The sequence below is a fragment of the Poecilia reticulata genome, linkage group LG13, assembly GCF_000633615.1.
Source record: "Poecilia reticulata strain Guanapo linkage group LG13, Guppy_female_1.0+MT, whole genome shotgun sequence".
Lineage (NCBI taxonomy): Eukaryota > Metazoa > Chordata > Actinopteri > Cyprinodontiformes > Poeciliidae > Poecilia > Poecilia reticulata.
In genome coordinates, this window is record NC_024343.1 from 13,569,001 (window position 1) to 13,590,074 (window position 21,074).

Consider the following 21,074-nt stretch of genomic DNA (forward strand, 5'->3'; position numbering starts at 1 on the left):
CACATATTGGATATCTGAGGAGTTTCAAACAAACTGTGAGCCAATTAAAACCGGAAACAGGCCGGGCACATACCTGTGATGGATCCACCTGTCTCAGGTATCTAAATGAATAGTAAAGACTTCTGGTCAGGTGAAAAGGGAGGAAGCACAGCATGAACGCTGCCAGCACAATGATGATCATCTTCACAGACTTCTGCTTTGACCGTTGGGCCTTCAGACCGCCTCCTTCGCCGTCACCTTCGCCTCTCTTGTTAGACCCCCAGCCGGGCTCCAGTAGCTTCCGAACCATGAGGCCGTAGCAAACCATCACCACCATGAAGGGCAAGGCAAACATGAGCACCGACACGACTGAGCTGTACACCAGGAAGTCATTGAAAAGCTCTGAGCTGGTGGTGTCATAGCAGATTCGCTCTGTCTTTACATCCCTGGCAGAGGACATACATAAAATACATTCAAAGCTGTGGGAGCAAAATGGCCGACTGTTCAGTTTTCAGTTGCAGACGAGATGTAAAATATAGTTTAATAACCTTGTTCTTGCAAAGTAGAGAATCGGAGCCTGGCAGAATAAAACACACGCCCACACTGCTACAGACACCAGCCTGGCCCGACGAGCGCTGACCCAGCTGAGCGAGCGGACGGGATGGCAGATACCAAGAAACCGGTGGAGACTGATGCAGCAGAGGAATAGAATAGAACCTGCAAAGCAGATCAATAACTGTATGTTCTTCATATATATTAGTATGAGTGAATGTTAGTAACTTGGTAAACATTTTAAAACTTTCTGGACTTTATAAGGATACATTTCAATTTATAGCATTGGATTCTTTTTTATGACTGATCAACAAAAAGTAGTGCATCATTTTGAAGTGATAGTAATGCGATACATGCTTTTAAAACATTATAGAATGCATTTTTTGGAAGGTTAAAATTGTGCCTTTCCTTTCTCTAGTTTCAGATGAGTTTCTAATACTATTTTATGGCCCAACGCTGCTTTAAAGTTGTTTGTGATGCTATTTTTTCAGAAACGTTCTCTACAAATCTCAGAAAACATCATAGAACAGCTGGGTTTACACTAATATTAAATCACACACAGATAAACCCTATGCCCTATACTTGACTTCTTTTCTTTTAGATTTTTCTGACACTAGTTGCCTTCATTGAGAGTTCATCAAATAGGCTGCAGTCCTGCATCCTTTAGATATGTCCCTATATTATATTGCACAAATGTGTTTGAAAAAAACATTAAGTAGTGATTTGTGGATTCTTCAGTAACAAGCCATTGAGATACTGCTAAGCTTTCACCATGTCTTCTTGTTGATTATATGCTGTGCCAACACGTATCATTATGTAGTCGTGATATTTGCCAGTAATATATCAGATTATGGCCAAATGGCACGATTTTCCTTTGCTCTACCACTTCCTCTGTGCATCACATTTCAGAAGCGATACACAGTGTGTGTTGTATCACAGGTGTGTGTGTGTGTGTGTGTCTTGGCCTGTGCCATACCATACAAGTTGGCATAAAACAGGAAGCGTATCAGCTTGCAGACCGGCTCGCTGAAGGGCCAGTCGTTCTCGTCGGCATAGTAGAAGATGAGGAAGGGAAGAGTGAAGATGTAGAGTGTGTCACACATCGTCAGGTTGAACATGTAAATGGTGGAAGGCTTCCATCGCTTCGTCCTGAACACCATCACAAACAGAGCTGTGGCGTTCAACGCCAGACCAATGACGAAAACCAGGGCGTAGCTGACGGGAAGGAGGATGAATTTAAAGTCTTCGTTAAATCGACAGAAGGGGCTACTGGAGTTGGAGCTGTTGGTCACGTTGATGTGAGAGTAGGCCATGTTGATTGTGACAGCACCTGACGGGGAAGATTTTGACTGGTTACGAGTGAGTTCACTTTAATATGCAGGTGTTATTCAGAGGGCATGTGGACGCAGGAAATGTGTCATCGTCGTAAGATGCTCATCTCGTCCTGATTCAGCAGCACAGTTCAGATCAAATCATGCAGAGCTACGGTCAAAGTTACTCAGCAGAGATTGAGTCATTCAATTGTTGATTTTGTATTTTCTCTCTGAGTGGGCGCTAGAATTAATGAGAGAAAAATATGAAGTCCTATGAAATGGGGAAAATAACCAAAATGATGAATATTGTATGTGACTGTAAATATACATTTAATTAAAATTCATGAATTATTTTATTTTTTTGCTCTCCTGAATGAGTACAAAGATTTGAACATTTCAAGATGTAGTGTTTGTAGGTTTTATAACTAAATGTAAGTCGTTTCTTTGCCCATTTACTGATTTACACAGATTACACTGTTGCAACACAATATTTATTGCAGCCGTACTTCCATGCAGATAATCAACCGTCACCCTCACAGTCTGCATGCCGTAGTTTTTGAAGACACACAGCTGTGCAACAGAAGAGAGAAACAACTTTCTAACTCAAACCAGGCTCAGTTTCAAAACTCTTTGAAGACTTTATCTCCCGCAAGCAACAACAGTGCCTCGCTCAGCTTCAGCTGGCATTTCTGTACAGTCACCAGCTTAAATCAGTCATGCATTAACATTACATTACATAACACAAACACAATGTATTTATGCAAATATAAGAGCAAACCTTTTTTCCCTGTCAGTTTGGAAAAAACCCTGTCATTTTGTTGTTCTCTTTCTGTTTTCTTTGTAAAACGAGTCTTCTATTCCCCATGAGTGTCCCCCTCTTACAGTGTCCTCTCTGAAACTGAGGAAGGCTAACTCTCCCTGATAATAGTTAAGAATTAGCCACTTCTTTAAAAAAATCCACCGAGTTCTCCTAACTTTTAGTGTGCAAAGCAGGAAAAACTAAGCACATGCAGCTATGCATCAACATCCTGTACTTTCCAGATGAAGTAGTTTCTCACATAGATCTATAAAACTGATAAAATTAAAGGGCTACTCACATTAAACAGGAGTTTTAGCGCTGCCTCTCCTAAGCGAGGAATCCTCAGCGTGCTGCTTTTTTGGCTGAGTGTGAATGTAGGAACTTTGGGTTGGTAAAGAACTTGGAGGTGTGTGCTAGACTGACAAGCTGCAGCCTGCACGTTTTACCCTGAGGGCTCGGATACTATTTCTCCCATTTACAGCCTTAAACTGTCCAAATCTTTGATCTTACATGCATAACATTTCAAAAATATATAAAATTCAAAGCACACTTGCAACTTTCTTATACTTTCTTATACTATTTCTTATTCTTATATATAGCCATTCATCCATCCATTTTCTTTACACCCTTGTCCCTTAGTGGGGTTGGGAGGGTTGCTGGTGCCAGCTAGCGTTCTGGGCGAGAGGCGGGGTCACCCTGGACAGGTCGCCAGTCTGTCGCAGGGCAACACAGAGACACACAACCATGCGCACACACATTCACACCTAGGGACAATTTTGGAGAGGCCAATTAACCTGACAGTCATGTTTTTGGACTGTGGGAGGAAACCGGAGTACCCGGAGAAAACCCACGCATGCACAGGGAGAACATGCAAACTCCATGCAGAAAGACCGGGGCCGGGAATCGAACCCAGAACCTACATACATATAGGTTTTGTGCATGCTGGCAAGTACACAATATGGCAATTTAATGTTATTTATAGAACATGAAATATGGACAATATAGGGGTCTTCATTTTTGTCAATTAAGTAATCTATATGGGATTGTTTTATGTTTTTGCTTCTTTGTTAGAACAGTTTTGGCATGTTAGTGTTATTGTTTTTTTTTTGTTTGTGTATTTCTCTTTAAAAATCTATAAATAAAACATGACTGTTTAAATTATGACTTTTATGAAAAGAATAACAAAGAAGAAATTATAGTCACAAACACTTCTTTGTTTTGAATTTTCTGGGTTTGGTTAAATTAAACTATTCCAATTTCAAAGAGAGTGTTCTGATGAAGAGACTTGTCTATCATCATCACACTGCCTCCAACAAAAGCTGTTTGATATTTGTCAGTTTTTCCATTAATAGTATCCATTATGTAATATAATAATAATATAATATTATCCACATATTCAATGCATTTTTGTTATTAATAGGGCACTATTTAAGAGGACTGTATCCAAAAAGTACTGTTACGTCAAAGATAAAATCAACCAAATACACGTTTATTTGCTTTTGGACTGTATTTATAAAGGATTTAAATTTTTATTATAATTATTGCAAATTTATTATTTAGCTATTGCATTCTATCTCCTTTTTCTATCTCCACAAAAAGGAGATAGAATGCAATAGCTAAATAATACATTTGCATAACCCTATTGGCACATCTCTCCCACTTTATAATTAAACTACTACTATTACAGGAAAATGAAGGAACTAGAGCCCAAACCACTGTTTTTCTCATGAGCCCTGATTGTAAAAATATTATCATTCCTGATCTCAATCGTCTGAAGCAAAACAATACTAATATTGCCCACACAGGACCTCCAAAGTTATGCTGCTGTCAAATATTGAAACACGTTCACCAACACAACCTTTTATACCTTTTAAGTTTTATAAAAGTTCTATTTAAACTTTTATAAAACTGATAAGTCTTTGGCAGGCAAGCCAGGAGAAGGGAAAACAAAAAACAAAACAAAAAATTATTGTAGGCCAGCCAGCTGATGTAACACGGTGTGCTCATCCCCAAGGTGCACTGTGTTTTCCAGCAAGAGTTTGTCTGCCCTTGATGTGGTGCAAGATATGAAAATGTTTCTTGGGAATGCTTTATTCACTGGAAAACAAGCAAGCTTCAACGTAGGAGACACCGTGTCTAGAATATAGTGTATAGCATCTGCTTTCTTACCTTAATTCGGCCAAAAGAAAACAAACCATACATCAAAATAATTGTCTCGGTATCCTCTCAAAATACAATATCATCCAGAAATGAATGTCATCCATTTTCCTTCCTGCCTTGAGCACTAACTGTAGATGAGTTTGGCTTCAATGAATAGCCTCGTGTGGGTGTATGTGAGGTGTTAATATTGAAAAGGAAGGTGAGAAGAGGCGCTTAATGTCTTACCTGCTTTTAGAAACTCTGCGCATTAATCATTTACTGTTCCTTAACCTTACATGTATGTCACCGTAGAGGGCATACACCTCGCCTTTTCCACTGTTAGCCAATATTACCATATGACTGGAGTCATACTATCTGGTCAAATAATTTGATAATGGCTTTATGAGAATTCTTTAAAGACATTTGCTCTGAAAACCTTGAAATTAAGATAATCCGCTTTGGGAGAGGTGGAAACTTTCAGGATCAAATTAGTAAAAAGGAAGTTTTTTTCCATGATTACTAACACGTATTAAGCTTGAACAGCTTGGACCATTTGGTTATATTTTACTGGAGAGAAAACGTGGTGGTTTAAACTGTTCTGAGGCATTATATTCATATAATTCCAACTGTTGAGATTAGGAAAGACAATTTACATATAAACTTTATTTATCTTTCTTTTGTTTTTGGCTTAGATTTTTTTTTAAATTGCTTTTGAAATTAACAACAATCCTTGCAGGGACATTTTTGTTACCCTACAAATAGATTTTTAACCAGTTTTATTAAGCTTTTAAAAGGCGTGTTTAGTGCTATCCATCCATTCATCTGTTTTCTTTGTGCTGCTTATCTTTGCAGAGCTGAAAGGGGGTTCTAGCAGTCATTGGGTGAAAGACAGGTTGAACCATGGACAGGTCGCCAGTCCATCACAGGACAACACAGAAATACTCAGAACAAAAAAAAGTAAAAAAAAAATAAAAATAATAAAAACATACCCCCCCCCACACACACACACACCCACACATACACACCTCATGTGGATGGAGCTCATCACCCAGGATAAATGGCTCAGACCAGTGAAAACACACACAAACCTGGTCAGCAGTTATAAGAAGGAGTGGATTAGGTGAGCAACACCATTTTACACCATTGGTTGAGGAAGTCTTCCCCCATTTACATTTTTTTGTTAAATTACAACACAAAATCTTTAACAGGAATCGGCTGCCCAAAATCTGGGTTATGTTAATTTTGAAAAAAAAAAAAAAAGATTAAAATTGTAAAACGTTGTAGTGACCTTGTTGAGTCTAGTTTATAGCTGAAGAGATGGACCAATTCTTTCACAAATTTCATAGCTTCGTCCTGATTAGAGAATTATATTATATTATATTACATTACATTACATTACATTACATTATATTATATTATATTATATTATATTATATTATTAACAGATAAGAGCCCATTTCATTGTGCATTTAAAAACGATCGATTTTTCCTTGATCGACTGCGGTTTCTTGTTGCTATGCAGCTCCGTCTCTTGCCTTTTCTTCTTACTCATGCTGGTAGACGTTCGGGAGGGAAAAATAAATATGCTTTTGGTGGAATAACTCCGACATAAATTGCAGTCAGTATCTCCATCAGTCATCTAGTCTGCATGTTTGCCTTCAAAAATATCTGCGGGCACGTTAATCGAGGTCATGCCCGTGGAGAAACAAAAAAATTGTGCTGTGCCGCTCTTGGTGTTTTTTTTCTTCTTCTTCTACTAAACAGATACCACTGGTGTCCACATGGTGGCGCCGTTGAGCTTAATTTGCTGATAACACTCTCTCCTTCCCTCTGCTCTTTCTTTCTCTGCTGCCTACAACAGTACTGTACGCTCTCGTAGTGGCAGCAACCAGCACAAGAGTGTGCAGTGCCTCCTCGTAGCTTAGGCTCTCAATAAAACTGGCCATTTATCATCAATCATGGCCGCCGGAGTACAGATTTAACTCTCCGTCTTCTCCTCCCTATCGACTTTTAAAAGGAGTAGGGGGGATTTCTGTTTGAAGAAGACGAAAGATTATTGCTGGCCCCACACGGATTTGGATTTCCTCCTGGAATTACAGTACATCTCACAAGGGAAATACCATTCATGTCAAATCTCCAACATGCAGCCGCCGCCGAGGAAGGTGAGTGATTCCCAGGGTCCGTTATGTTTTTAGCTGGCTGCTCACACAATGACAAATAACGGTGTTGTTAACCTCAGATGGGAGTAATTTATTGACCCCCACACAACAAGCGTTTGTCAACACAAGGTTAAAGATATCAGATGGACGAGCTAGCATGGCGAGTTGGGAACCTTTTATTGACATTTATGTGCATCTGTCCAGCCATCAAAACGTCAAACCGCGTTAGCTACAAGGCGCTAGGTGGTCTGCTACAAGACGTTTTAAACAAAGCCTCACACTGTTGTATTGACTGTAATACCGTGGCTGTCATTTTGACGCGCATTGTTGTGGAAATAACTTTAAATTTGGTGCTTCTTTGTTGCATTTAAGTGCACAGTACAAACCAAAGCCCAGTGTTGTTATTTTGCTAATTTATGTACGCTGTCAGATTTGTGACAGCTTTTGTTTCCAGAAGGTACAACAACAACAACAACAAGGGGCTTTTGTCCAATGTGATGCATAATCGTTTTTACTTTAGCGAAAGAGTATAAATCAAACGAGGGTCACATTGGTTTATCTGTAAGGAAGCTGAGCTTGCAGAAGCTAAAAATCACACGCCAGAGCCAGGTCTGATGCTGGCTTATTGATTCGTGTTTTACTCTGGAGTGGAGAGACGTCTCTCCAGCACTGTGAAGCAAACAGAACTGTCTGTGAGCATCGTATTTAATTTGAAAACTAAAGACAGGTCAAATAAGGGACTTAAATACAGTGGAAATTGAGTTGTTCTTACAAGCTTTATATCCCTTGGTAGTAGTTTTTTCTTTTTTTTTTTTTTTTTAACGAACACCTTCAGTTAAGCTTAGTGTGTCTGTAGAGCACAAATTGACAACAAAGTTAATCATAAGGTTTTTTAAAAAGACAAAATACATATTCCAATGTATTCCAGGACCATCAGATTGAAATTCAGATTTAATTTCAGATCTGTTAGTTTCATCTGATTGAAATGTACCCCTACAGTTGGTAAAAAAAGTATGGGTGCACCGATTGCTGCTTTCTGGCCAATCACCAGCCCCTTCTAATTTCGGGCAATACTAATTCTTTTTTTTCCTGAAAAGTCGGTAAATATAGTGGCAAAGTCATTGAGTACGCAACAGTGGGGTGACGAACATTTAGATGTGACCTGGTGCTCTGGTCCGTGAATCAGCCCTCTGTCATGGGAGAGGAATAAGCTGATTTTTAGAAGTTTGCAGAGGTAGATAAGACCACTGATAAACCAGAAGTAAGTTGTAAATGCATAAAAAGCTAACACAGGGTTAATGGTAAAGCTCCTTCCAGTAAAAACACTCAGAAAGAAAGACACACAAAGACAGCACTGGGTTACGAATGGAAGGAGAAACATACGGAATGCAAGTAGAGTCATCAACAGCTCTGTCAATGACTCCATCCAGGAAAGAGATGCAGAAGCACTGGGGTGGGAATACTTTCTACTGGAAGGAAAACTACATGCATGATTCTAGTAATTAATGGTCACAACAGCTGCAAAGGTTTTGTTCAACAGTCCAAAATGGCTAAGCAATGAATCACTGGACTAGGAGTCATTTCTACTGAAAAGAAAAATAAAGAGATTATAAGAAGTTAATGTGCAGCATCAAGTGTGAATAACCCATAAGTGGAGAGAGAGTAAAGGTAGCAGAGGGAAGAAAGTTGGTCAGAAAGTCTCCTCGTAGCCTAAGCCTATCACTGCTTATCTATAGAGATAGGGTAAGATAACTTAAGCCACTTAACTTTACGCATCACCAAAAAAAGAAAAAAATTATGCCTACTCTTAAGAGTAGACTAACGACTGGTTCTACTAGAGCTTGACTGAAAGATCACCCTGTAGATTCTGTTTTCCAAAGTCTGTGTTGGTGTTCCGGTGAGCTCCAACACAGCTTTGTTGGTTCAATGCATGTTATGCAGGTTGAACTCTAGAACAAAAGCAAACTTGAAAATATGACGATGAATAAATTGGGGTTTGACTATTTTCTTTGGATGAGCGGTAATGTGAGGGAACTTCAAGTAAGCGACGTCTATCACAAACGTGATCATACTTGTGATGATGACGCAATGTTTGAGCGAACTGGTCATTTGTTTATCTGTTTTTTTTTGTTTTTTTTTATCAACTGGTTTTTATACTTTTAAAAGTGGGAAACGTCCAGTTTTGCCTTCTATTTTATTAGAGGGTAATAATAGAAATAAAGTAAATGCATGCTGTATTTGCACACAGTGAACAGTGACTACCTGGACGTATTTCTCACTGCTTTTTGTTTTGTGGAGTCTTAAAGCAGATGCATGGTGTTCCCCTGTAAGTCTCTGTGCGGATGTCTTTTAATTATCACATATCCCTCCCCCCCCTGAGCTTTTTAATGTGCTGCCTTTCTACTTGTCAAATCATGCCCTTAAAACTCACTCACTTTACAAGCTTCTTCCATAAACGAGGCTATGGTGAGCAGAGGCCACTCTTTGCCGTCTTTTTGATCAATTTTATCTCAAAATTCTTTCAAGAATTAAACACAAATTAGCCAAAAGTACAGCTTTTTTTTTTTTTTTTTTTTTAAACACTCTGCCAAGGTGGCTGACACACGCCATCCTCTCTGCCCACAGCACCACAGCCAGAGTGTATCAGTGTTTGGCCGTTAGATACAAGTATTTTCTCCCTCCCACGGCGACACATCCAGCCCCTGAAGTGTTTTGTCTGGGTCTCAGCCCATCTGCTAACAAACGGAGCTATTTGAGCCCCATATATTAGTTTGATGTGACTTAAATTATAGATGGCTGCTTCTGGGTTAACACAGACTAATAGATTTAGAGTGTCTGTGTGAGGCAGAGGCGGGAATGAACCCAGCAGAGCAGCTTTTTCCTCAAAGATATGATGTATTGATTAAATATTTAGCTTTTCTTTTTTATCTAGCAATTTTAACGGGACGTAAAAAAAAAAAAAATGATGAAAATGATGTAAAGGAGTTAGTTGTGGAGAGTGTCTAAAACACTAGGAGGAAAAGTACTGACAGTGAGGAATATACAAACAGTGAAGCAGATGCCTGACATTGGACCTGAGAGATGGAATATGCATCATTCAGTTTTCAGCTGAGTGAGACCGTGCCTTGCAAAAGTATTTGTGGAGCTTGAACTTCCTCCACTTTTGCACATGCTGCAGTCGCAAACTTCAACTTATTTGTCTGTTCATTCATTGTAATGTGAAAGAAAAATTCCAGGTTTTCATACATGTATGCATTGTGCAACATTTGTCCACCAGTGGAGCTACATTTCTATTTCACTATGAACAGATCAGCTTGAAAACACATCTAGGAAAGTATTGTCTATTCTTCATTCCTCAGCTGAGTCAGACTAGCTGGGAAGCATTTACCTTTACATCATAGAGGTCCATTTTTGTTCTTTTTAAATCAAATTTGTCTTCATCCACAAAATGAAGATATGTTTTCAAGTCATTAAAGTACCTACCATTTAACATTTTGTCGTATGATTGAAGAACCGTACATCTATTACTGTTTTAGGCTTTCCAAATAAATGGCTCAAATGTTCAGAAACTTCCATTTTTTCTCTGTTGCACCAAATGCATTCTTGGCTTATGACAAACTTCAAATGGATCTTCTTCTGATGACTTTATTCTTTCCACTTTTTCATAAAGATCAGATTAATAAAATGTATGCATGTTGAACTTAAGGGCTAAAAACCATCGTACACCACACTTATATTCTTACATTTCCACTTTAAAAAAAGGCAACATAGGGCATTTTAGTGTCTGAGTCTGGTATTTCTAGAAACAACGTCAATTTATGTATCTAGTTTAGAAAGGTTTTATGTCTGAATAATTCATAAGTCTGAGTTAAGTACCTTACCAAGCCAATTAAATAGCTCCGTGAAAATGGTTAGGTACTGAAAAGAAAGTGGCTAAAAAGCAGCTGAAGTCTAAAAGAAAACTTGGAAACACATTTAGGGAGCCTGAAGAAATATTAAGAGCAGTTTTGAAGTATGACAGGAAATTTGAATTTGAAAGCACAACAAACGTAAGTGAAAGATTTGAGACTTTTTCATAACATACATAGTGATGTGTTTTGAGGTCAGTTTGCTTTGATACTAAAGAGGACTGTTGCTTCAGCTGCTTTTATTGATATTTTCTTCATATATGTGTCTACAAATGTCTGTGATTTTAATTGAAATCTTTCATTTTTAGTTGTCTCTGACACTTTTATATATTTTTTTAAACATTTGTTAACATCTTTGTCTTACAATTCAAGTTTATCAGATTCAAGTTACAATTCAAGTTTACATCTGTCCCTGAAATGAGACGGACGTAGAAAAGTCACCTTCACTCCTTTACTGTTCTTGCGCTTTCTACTGCAGTCTCGTCCACATTATTGTTTTATAATCTCAAGAATCTTGCTAACAACTGTGTGTGAAACAGAAGTGCACATAACGCTGCTTAGCAAAAAAGTGCTGTATGTTTTTGTGAACCGGGTCTAGCTACTGTTGTATTCTCAATTTGACTTTCAAGTTCACATATAAACAACATAAATGTCATAATAACTTTCAGTTTTTAGTGTCATTTTAGCCTTTTGATTTTTGGGTTGATCAGATTCTGCAACGGACAACTTCACACGTTTAAGTTCAACTCTCTTACCCACAGAGAGTGAAAAATATATACAGACATGATTCAAAACCACTTTTAAGTTATGAGAACATCTTCTTGCTGATATACACGGTTGTTTTCAAGTTTTTACTGGCTGGCTCAAAGTGTCACCCTCAGATGGAGGGAAATTTGTCAGGATGTTCAATAAAAATCTGGGAACCAGCAGGACTGAAGGCCATTGTAAACTGGAAAGAATGTCCTATGCTTTAAGGTCTGGTTTACAGCTTAAATAATTGATTGTAGGAGCAATAAAAAAGGAAATATCGTGGAGGAACCACATTTTTTTGGAAGTCGTGCTATTTTCCCAATCTAAACTCCATCAATTGCCAGCTTAGTTAAGATCGTCGTCAAGAGTAGTAAATGTGTCACCTTCTTCCTCCAACCCACCAACTGTTGCTTCTGGTCTTTCCATCTCATTCTCTCTTCCTCTGTTTTCACTCATTTCCTTCATGTTTCATCTCCTTTTCTCCTCACACCCCGCTTACCTCCTAATCCCCGTATGACCCTCTTCTCTTTTTTTTTGTTTTACCCCTCACTCCTCCTGTGGTTCCCTCTAAGCAATAGAAGGTGAAATCAAGTGAAGTGCTCTAGCCCTGTTAATGTAATGAACCACTCCCCCCTTATCTTCAGAGGACCAGCTGATGGAGGAAAAAGGAAGTTCCCTCTCTCTGCCTCTCTCTTTCTCTCGTTGTGTGTAATGTGTGGGGTCGTTGTTGATTGTTTTGTCTAGAAGCGTCATGAATTTGCCCTCTGTTACCGCGGTGAATAGATGATGGAATCCAGGCCACAATGCTCGGTGACCTTCTCTGTTTGGCCGGAGATGCGCGGTTGTATATTAAGGGTCTGCTTTGTCCCTGGCAGTTTTTAGCACAGGACAGTGTGAATGGATGTGGCTTAATCAGCAAAACCCATTTGTTTGTGAGATTAAACTTTATGTATCTTTTTACGGCACTCAGTAGGGTCTGTCTGTTTCTTAATGTTGCCATCTGAGTAGCTTCTGTTTCATCGAATGGCAAAGAAACTGCAGTCATATTTTGTGAACCACAACTTTTCAGTCCAATATTTGAATTTAAATTCCTTCAGACGTTGACTTTTCTTCCAGAATGTCTTTAGTGTTTTTGGTCAGATTAATGAATAAAGCACACAGTTATGCTACTACAATTCTTTGATCGATAATTATGTTCAACCATCTTGTCCAGTGTGTAATTACTAAATCTGATCTACAGACTGTTGAGATGGAGAGGCTAACAAAACATATCAGAACATACTAGAAGTAAAAAAAAAATTAAACCCCTTTAAGAGAAATTTTTTTTGAAAAGTCGTTTCATTAGGGAACAAAATGACTTAATAATGGAATTTACCAAGTCTTTCTGCCCTGAATAAACATTGTTGTATGTTTATTTTCTAGATTATAAGTATTCTTACTTAAGATGTCCCCATCTAGGGCTGTTTAAAATTGAAAAACACATACTTGCACAACTATCGCACAATATTGCAACAATATTGCAACAACAAACAGCAGACTTGCATGCTCATAGCAGACTTCCTCAATATGTTCAACTGTTTTACTTTTGTGATTTTGCTTTTAAATCTTTGGTAAAACCCAGTGAAGCCATGAAGCTGAGGTATTTCAACTAAAAGATACCAAACTGTGTGAATTAAGCTGGTTGCAAATAATTAATTAATCACATGATTAATTAAAATGAGCTTGATAATTAATATTTTTTGAAGGGTAATTTGTTTACAGAGACACATACTCCCATTTTGTTTATGGTTTAGATTGTGTGTGTGTGTTTACTTAATTTTTTTTGTTTTTGGTTGTTTATTGGATATTTGAAATGTTTTCCAGTTCCAGTGGGGAGTGTTCTGTTCAAAACGAAAGTTATTATTCCATTGTCAATATACTGCATAAAAGTGTTCTCAAATTGACAATATACCAGAATCAGAATCAGAAGAATTTTATTGTCATTGTCAGAAAGACAATGAAATTGCAGGTCCAGTACAACCGTGTTTTTGCAGTTAAGAAGGATGTTAAGAAATCCTGCTTCTTGTAAATAGCATTGTAATAAAAATAAAGAAAGGAGAACTAAGAATTAGTTTTTGAGAAGGGTTATCAGTTGGTGAGTGAAAGTCAGAAGATAAGATAAGATGCCTGCAGGGAAGAGTGATACGAAAATGATTAATCTCTATTTTTTTTTTTTTTTTTTTTTTTGCTGTTTTCTGCAGGTCAAAGTGACACAGGAGCTAAAAAACACTCACACGGAGCAGATGACAAGGCTGCACTTTAAACATCAAACCGAATGTGACCTGCTGGAAGACATGAGGTATGACGGATCTCCGCTCTGCATGAATCGCTCTAACACAATCCTCTGTCAAAGTATGAAAACGGAAAGGCTCAAGCCAAATGGCAGATGTTTGGAAATCTTGTCGTCTGATTTGCACGGCAAAGATGTGCTTGCACAGAAACGCAAAGAAAAACGGCAAAGGAGGCGGCTAAGGAATTAGAGGGAAGTGACACGTGAGAAAGACACAAACCGAGGAGGGAGCTTGTCATATTGTGAAGGAATTTCCAGCTGTCCTTTTTCTTGTTCGTGCTCCGTTTTCTTTTCAAAACATCAATCTATGTTGCCCAGATCCTTGAATATTCTACATTCTTATCGTCCATTTGTGCCATCATTTTTCAATCTGTTTCTTTACTTTTCCTCATGACGCACACAAGTCGACAGTTTCATCCCACAGCCGAATCTGTCTGGATTTAGGATAAAACCTCGATTTCCTTTCTCGGTTTCAGTTTCTCTGTTGACTAAACATTGATTACATATGACAACAACAAAAAATCTGAGCCTTTCTGCTCCCAGTGCTGTCCTCTGCTCTGTCTCAACGCCTCTCTGTCTCCCTCCATCTCTCGGGAGGCAGCTCCAGCTGTTTGGGACCAAACTGGCCTGTTGCTGCAGGGGTTTTGGAGAGTGAACAAGGCTCACAGGTCTCACTGGTGGGAGATTGTGAGAGCCAGTTAAACGCCGCATGCGACCACAACGTCTTGGTTGTGTAAGTCGGCACGAGATCAAGCTGCATACCGTTGGTTAAAGAGCTCAAAACTTTGTCCTTGTCGTCCTCATCAGTGGGGGGGAAAAAAAAAAAGCTGCCTGTAGTGTTTTCTCAGTATGTCACTCGAGCTTTTAATGTTTTGTAATTATTTGTGATGATGCACTTTGATGGTGGTAAAATGGGGGAGCAGCGGGGTTCTGTAATGATTGGGGAAGTCGTCCTTTGATTAGGTGGCTGGGGCCCGGGCCCCTGCAGTGACCCGCATCTGTTTGCTGTTTGTTTCCTTAAGCGAGTCATTATGGCTATTGTCAAAAAGAGGCACAATTTGATTTTTAATACAACTCTGCAACATACTAGTGATCACGTTGATAGGTGCGATACCTTGCTAAAGTGTTTACCACCAAAACCTTTTCACATTTTGTCTTTTATGCAGCAGCAGAACAAGAGTTTATTGGGATATTATTTGCTAGAATGACACAAAGCAGTGCATACTTGTGAAGTAAAAGGAAATGTTGTACGTTTTTTTATTTGCTTTCAGCCCCTGGAGTCAATACTGTGAAGAACAACATCTTGTTACAATCATAGAAGAAAGATCTTTGCTCTTTGCAGACAACTCATGCTCGGTCAGACTGGATGAACACCATTTTGAACAACAGTTTTCAAATCTTGCCACAGATTCTAACTAGGCATTTGGTCTGCACTTTGACTAGGCCGTTCTACATGAACACAAGCTGTGATCTGAACCATTGCATAGTAGCTCTGGCTTTGTGCTGGAAGGTGAACCTTTGACTCATTGTGAAGTCGTTGGCAGCATCCAGCAAGTTTTCTTCCAGGATTTCTTCTATTGCATGGAGATCCATTTAATAAAAAATCAAAATAAATACTGATTAATAAATAATCAATAAATATGCCATAAGTTAAATTAATTTCCCTATGAAATAAAAACAAGATTATGGGAAGAACCAACATAACCAATGTATGTTGGTTCTTCCCATAAACTCTCATGAAAATAAATTGAACTTTGTGTGTGTAATGTGACAAAATGTGAGTTTGAAGAAGGTTTTACATTTATATTTAATGTCACAGAAAAGATGGAGTACGTCCTTTTTAGGTTTAACTTTTTATCCGGAATACTGAATCTGTTGTTTTAGTTTTTTGTATACATGCGGACCGTAAAATTGTTTGTTTTTTACCATGCCTGCATATAGGGGGAAAAAAAGGCTCATCAGTCGCTTGAACTCTGTAAGAATTAATCTGATAAAGTATGGAGACTGACCTTTGAAATGATTGAAGCATACAGCAGGGCAACAAAACGTCTGGCCTCATGAGACATTTTTGTCAGAGTTGAAAAGTGCATATTTTTCCACATGAAGAATACATTAAATGCAGCGCCTTAATCCCAAAAGCTGCTCTGAGGTTTTGCTGAGGTTATTTACTCTCATCAGACCACTGGGGAGCTTGAATAAAAAAGCTCTCTGCACTTGCCCGCAAAATCTATAAGGTTCAGGATGACGGTGGAAAGACTAAGCAACGCTGGTGAGAAGAAAGATGAGAGAGGGATGGGGAGGGGTGGGGGGGTGTTTAATCTTCTGGGTTTGATGTCTTGTGAAGGAATGGTCAGAAAAAGACAGGGAGGAGAAAATGATGTGTAGTCAGTGGGTTCAACTTGGTGTCCTCAATCCACCTAAATCCCCCTATATACTCTTATATCTGACTCAACAGAGATGCACTCATCGCCCTACTGCTGCTGATTGTTGAAATCAGCTCACAAACAGAACGTGTGTGTTTGAATTCCTCTCATTTTGGTTACACTGGCGTTCATCATGCCATTTTGCTGCCTTTCTGCAGTGTATTTTATGAATGACAAGAACATGCTTTTTCTGTCTTTAAGTCTTTAAAATGTTTTCGACTCAAGGGAAACGTTTTTATTTTTTAGAACAGTCGCACAACGTTTGTAATTTCCTGACACATCAATAATCATGAAATGATCAGTAAAAGTACAAGTGTCGCAGCTGATGGCGCAGGATTTGACTGGAATCTCAATGCGATTCCCGTCCTGTCCTGCTGGAAGGGAATTATGAAAACGATAATTGAAATTTGCGACGCACACAGATTTATTGACCGATTCCTGGGAATTGTCTGTGCATATCATTAAAGCGTAATGGCTCTCCATGCCGAGTAGTGAGACGAAGATCACCGACTTGAACCCAGAATTCTCCCAAGGTCCTGTTTTGTGCGGCTTCCGTAATTTAAATGCACGGGGAACAGAAAATCAAAACCTCAGATTAATGCAAAACTATTCTGGAAAAGCAATTAGGCAGGGTTGTCTCTGTGTTTCACAGAATTATGCTGCAGAAAACCTCAGCTGCTGCTCTAAACAACGGAGAACTTGTAAGCGATAAAGTCCGATTAATCATAATCAGCATTAACACAGCTACACTATTCCCATTCCGCTTGAGTCCCTGTAAGAGCAGAGATTGAACATCTTTGGTTTCACCGTGCAGAGGAATTGTTACACTGTAAAAGTGACACTCCCTGAAAATAGCTTTTTGAAATGAACGATGAGCCCATGTATCCACAGAGATCTGTTTAACAGGTTATATTTCAGCAGCTGTGACTGATCAAAGCAGTAGTTGACTGTGATATTGTTCTGCTGTAGTTTGTTCTAGTCAGACTGTCATATAATAATAATAATAATTTATTTGATGGAATGGGAAAATGGTGTAAGTTGTTTGGAGCATTAGGAATTGGGTTTTTACTAATTAGAATATCTATTTGTTTAGTCTATTATCTTAATTTTCTTAAATAATCTAAATGGAAAAATCAACAGTTTTCTAAGAGTCAAATATTTTGCAGCAGATAATTATTAATGCAGAGTGTTTGTTTAGTCGATTTCATCACTTTAAGCTTTTCTTTGTATTCCACCTGTAGATTTACGGAGCTTTCCTAAACGAGATGAAACCCTCCTGCGTTCTAGCAGAGCGTCTACGTGATCTGAAGAATCTCCCGCGCCGCGTCTTGTGGTGATCATGCAGTGTGAAAACACAACGGCTCTCTTCTGTCTCTATTTCCGTCTGTGACTCAGGCGGCTGATCTCAGTCAGTGTGCCGTTAACCAGTGATTTCAGCTGGTTTAAGGAGTTAAACATGAGTTTCCTCATGTTTAACTCCTCTTTTTTTTTTTTTTTTTAAACCAGTGAACCCCTTGCCCTCATTAAACTAAACACTCTTTCATCCTTAAGAACATGAACATGGAGACACTCATCCACTTCTTGGCCACTCTTTAAGCTCTCAAGTATTTCCCATCAGGCACATTCACTCTTTCTTTTCTTGTTTTGCACTTCTCACACAGCTGATGCCGACATGATTTCCTGACTCATACGCCTTGCAGTTACAACGATGAATTAATCATAAGCAGAACGAAGCACTGAAGGAGTGTTGTAGGAAACAATAGTGGAGGAAGAATAATAGAAGCAGAGAGCAAAAAATAAGACAAATTAAAAAAAAAAGAAAAAAACAAGAGTACAGATTAATGAACAGCATGACCAGGTTTTAAGAAGTGGAATACAACTGATGAGTACAACTATTATTGCTCACTATTGCTACAATCTTTCCAGTGCTGTAAGAATGAGTAATGTCATATAAACATGTAAAATCAATCTTGGGCATAACCAGCTGCCCATGTTTACAGATGCGATCTCTGCTGTAATGTCACCATGACATCATGAATGGTCTAGACATGCCCAGGGATCCCAGCGCGATTTGTTTGCTGATGTGCATATTGACTCTGAACTCGTGCACCTTACTAACACAAATTTATAGCAATGAAACGTAAAGAATAAAAACGGGCAACATTAAAAAGAAATCTGTTTGCGTGGGTCAACATCTGGTCACAGCACAGTACATGACTGTAGCATTTTATAAGCAGTGGTAATTGCATAGCCTTAGGGAAAAAAGGTTTATATCCAGGAAGTCCTGAACCAAGGCTTTTCAAAGTGACGGGCGCCAAAGTTGTACGGGGGGTGTGCGACATGTGGAAAAAAATAACTGAACACTTAGCTGGCATCGACAAGCCTATGTCAGAGACTATGGATAGATTTTTAGAACTGAAGGCTTTGGTAAGGAGACAGTCTAGGGCAAGCAAAATAAAAAGACGGAATTATATGACCAGGATGACTTAATATTTTTAATTTTGTTTGGCTGGATGTGGAGATGCTTTCCATTGATGAGGTTGGATACACCTATTATAGAATATGTCTATATATGGGAGAATAGGGACATTTCATGGCATTTTTTGTTGAATTTAATTGCTGAACTAAATCAACTTTTGATAATAAAACGCACTTTTATTGAACAATATCAGTCGATGTTTTAATCACCATTGATCAGGGGGGGAAAAACTACATGTGGATATGCTTCAAAACTTTTAAAACATTTTCAGCAATTGTTGCATCTTATTGTTTGCAACCAAGAACGAAGGCTTTTTGATAACTGATGACTGTTGGGAAAGGTGTGGTGAAACCTAAAAGCAACTCTGACGTAGGTGTTTGTTTGCTTTGCTTTGAGTAAATACACCGGTACTACAGTGTAGATAAGAACTGCTGTTGTCTGCTGATGAAGTCTTGGTATAAATAGATTTTCAGGAAATAATGCACAATTATCACTTCAAGTGTGGCTCACATCTATTTCTGTTCAACTGCTAAATGGTAATCGCTGATCCCACACATTATATATCAAGTTAAATAAAATCCCAGTTTAGGAAACTGCTATTTTAGGCTGCAGGTTCTGATTTCAGATAACAAGGTGTAACTGTCTAGTAAACATGAGATGCGGAATAGATAGTGGTACAAAAAGGCTCCTTGTACAGCTCCTTGTATATCAACATGCCAAAATGTTTGTAAATTATTTGTGGTGGTTTTAATTTATTTAAAGGTTATTAATCTTTGAAAACATAGCTTATGGTTTTGATTGTTTTTTACCCCCCAAATACAACTATAACATAATAAAGATTTGGAAATATTTATCTTTGTCAACATTTAACACATTAAAGCACTTTTAAAGCATCAGTGATACGACTGTAATCATAACCTACCGTATTTTCCGCACTATAAGGCACACCGGATTATAAGGCGCACCTTCAATAAATGACCTATTTTAAAACTTTTTTCATATATAAGGCGCACCGCATTATAAGGCGCATAGAATAGACGATACAGTTAAGGGTTGCCACCCGTCCCGTTCGTATTAAACCTATACGGGACGTGATTTGTTCCGTTCTCTACAAATGTGGATGTGTAAATAATAAAGAATTGGCCCCCCGAGTACTTTATATAGTAGGCTGCCCCAGTCATTGTTTCACTCATGGTGTTGGTGTTGCGATATTGTGCCCAACTGCTTTCTGGGTAACACAGACCAACCGACACGCAGCCGCAGTCTCTGTCTCTCTTCCCCCGACCCCCCGGCTTTAAATGTATATGGGCTGGTCCCTTGGTAACCCTAGTCGAAGCACCCCGGATGAATGTCTAAAGCCACTTTGTTGACGTAAAGAATGTCAACAAAACAGTCCGATTCGGGTCAGCGAGGAGAGCCTTCCGCGACTGGGCCGGGGCGTGGCCGGACGATTCACCCTTCTCCGTTCGCGCACAGCATGTTTGTGGAGAACGTGGTGCTAAATGACCTGCAGACGACCTGATTATCAGGTTGGTAGGTAGATAAGTCAGTCAAACTTTATTAACAAACCAGCGTTCTGACAACTATCCCAGCATGCACCGCGCGCTTCTTCTTCTACGGGAAAAAATGAAGTCGGCGGCTGCTTACCGTAGTTGCTAGACCTGTGGAGGCTCAATATTAGTCCATATATAAGGTGCACCGGATTATAAGGCGCACTGTCGGCTTTTGAGGAAATTGAAGGTTTTTAGGTGCCCCTGTTAGTGCGGAAAATACGGTACTCATGAGTACATTGTTCTTGCTGCTCTTTTCCATCATCAGTGTCCCAACCTCCATATGTGAATTTCAGCATCACAGTCACTAAAAGCTATATCAGGACTGGGCGTTTGGATCATACTTCTACATATTGGTGTCCTGAGCATGATTTCAGGTAATATGAGGTATAATAATCTACTAAATATTGCAGCCAAGAAGTGATTCTTGGACAATTGGGACTCTTGTCTTTGTTGGTGTTGATTTTGAAGTTGAACAGAAGTATACTTTACTGTGCTGTGCTTCCTGTTTGGTAAGCACCATGTCATGAGTGATTGCCTAACAAAAGCAGAGATGGGCACAACAGACCAGCAGAGAACATTATTGCTGTATAAGGTGTATGTTCTTGTGGAAAAGGTGTGTGCGGCGCTGTGGCTTAGTTGGTTAAAGTGCCTGTCTAGTAAACAGGAGATCCTGGGTTCAAATCCCAGCAGT

At 38.9% G+C, this 21,074-nt stretch overlaps 2 protein-coding genes and 1 non-coding gene across 10 annotated transcripts in view; 2 read left to right on the forward strand and 1 right to left on the reverse strand.

Moving 5' to 3' along the window:
* The window catches only part of p2ry2.1 (purinergic receptor P2Y2, tandem duplicate 1), a 44,601-nt gene that overhangs the window by 1,594 nt on the left and 21,933 nt on the right, over positions 1-21,074 (reverse strand). The window contains exons 1-4 of one of the 3 annotated variants that reach the window (XM_008425549.2): positions 2,942-3,022; positions 1,508-1,861; positions 528-696; positions 74-425 (exon numbers count right to left, since the gene is read on the reverse strand). In XM_008425549.2, the coding sequence (XP_008423771.1) occupies positions 74-425; positions 528-696; positions 1,508-1,844 (858 nt within the window). In that variant the 5' untranslated portion in view covers positions 1,845-1,861; positions 2,942-3,022. Of the gene's footprint in view, positions 1-73; positions 459-527; positions 697-1,507; positions 1,862-2,941; positions 3,023-21,074 lie in introns of those variants that run through there. The other 2 variants (XM_008425546.2, XM_008425547.2) reach the window with 2 other exon arrangements.
* fchsd2 (FCH and double SH3 domains 2) overlaps positions 6,565-21,074 on the forward strand; it is a 69,773-nt gene continuing 55,263 nt past the window's right edge. For 2 of the 6 annotated variants that reach the window (XM_008425541.2, XM_008425543.2), the window contains exons 1-2: positions 6,567-6,944; positions 13,840-13,937. In XM_008425541.2, coding sequence (XP_008423763.1) covers positions 6,924-6,944; positions 13,840-13,937 — 119 coding nt within the window. In that variant the 5' untranslated portion in view covers positions 6,567-6,923. Of the gene's footprint in view, positions 6,945-13,839; positions 13,938-21,074 lie in introns of all 6 variants that reach the window. The other 4 variants (XM_008425544.2, XM_008425545.2, XM_008425540.2 and 1 more) reach the window with 3 other exon arrangements.
* On the forward strand, positions 21,005-21,074 carry trnat-agu (transfer RNA threonine (anticodon AGU)). Its single transcript has one exon. It is a non-coding gene; the product is annotated as a tRNA-Thr (tRNA).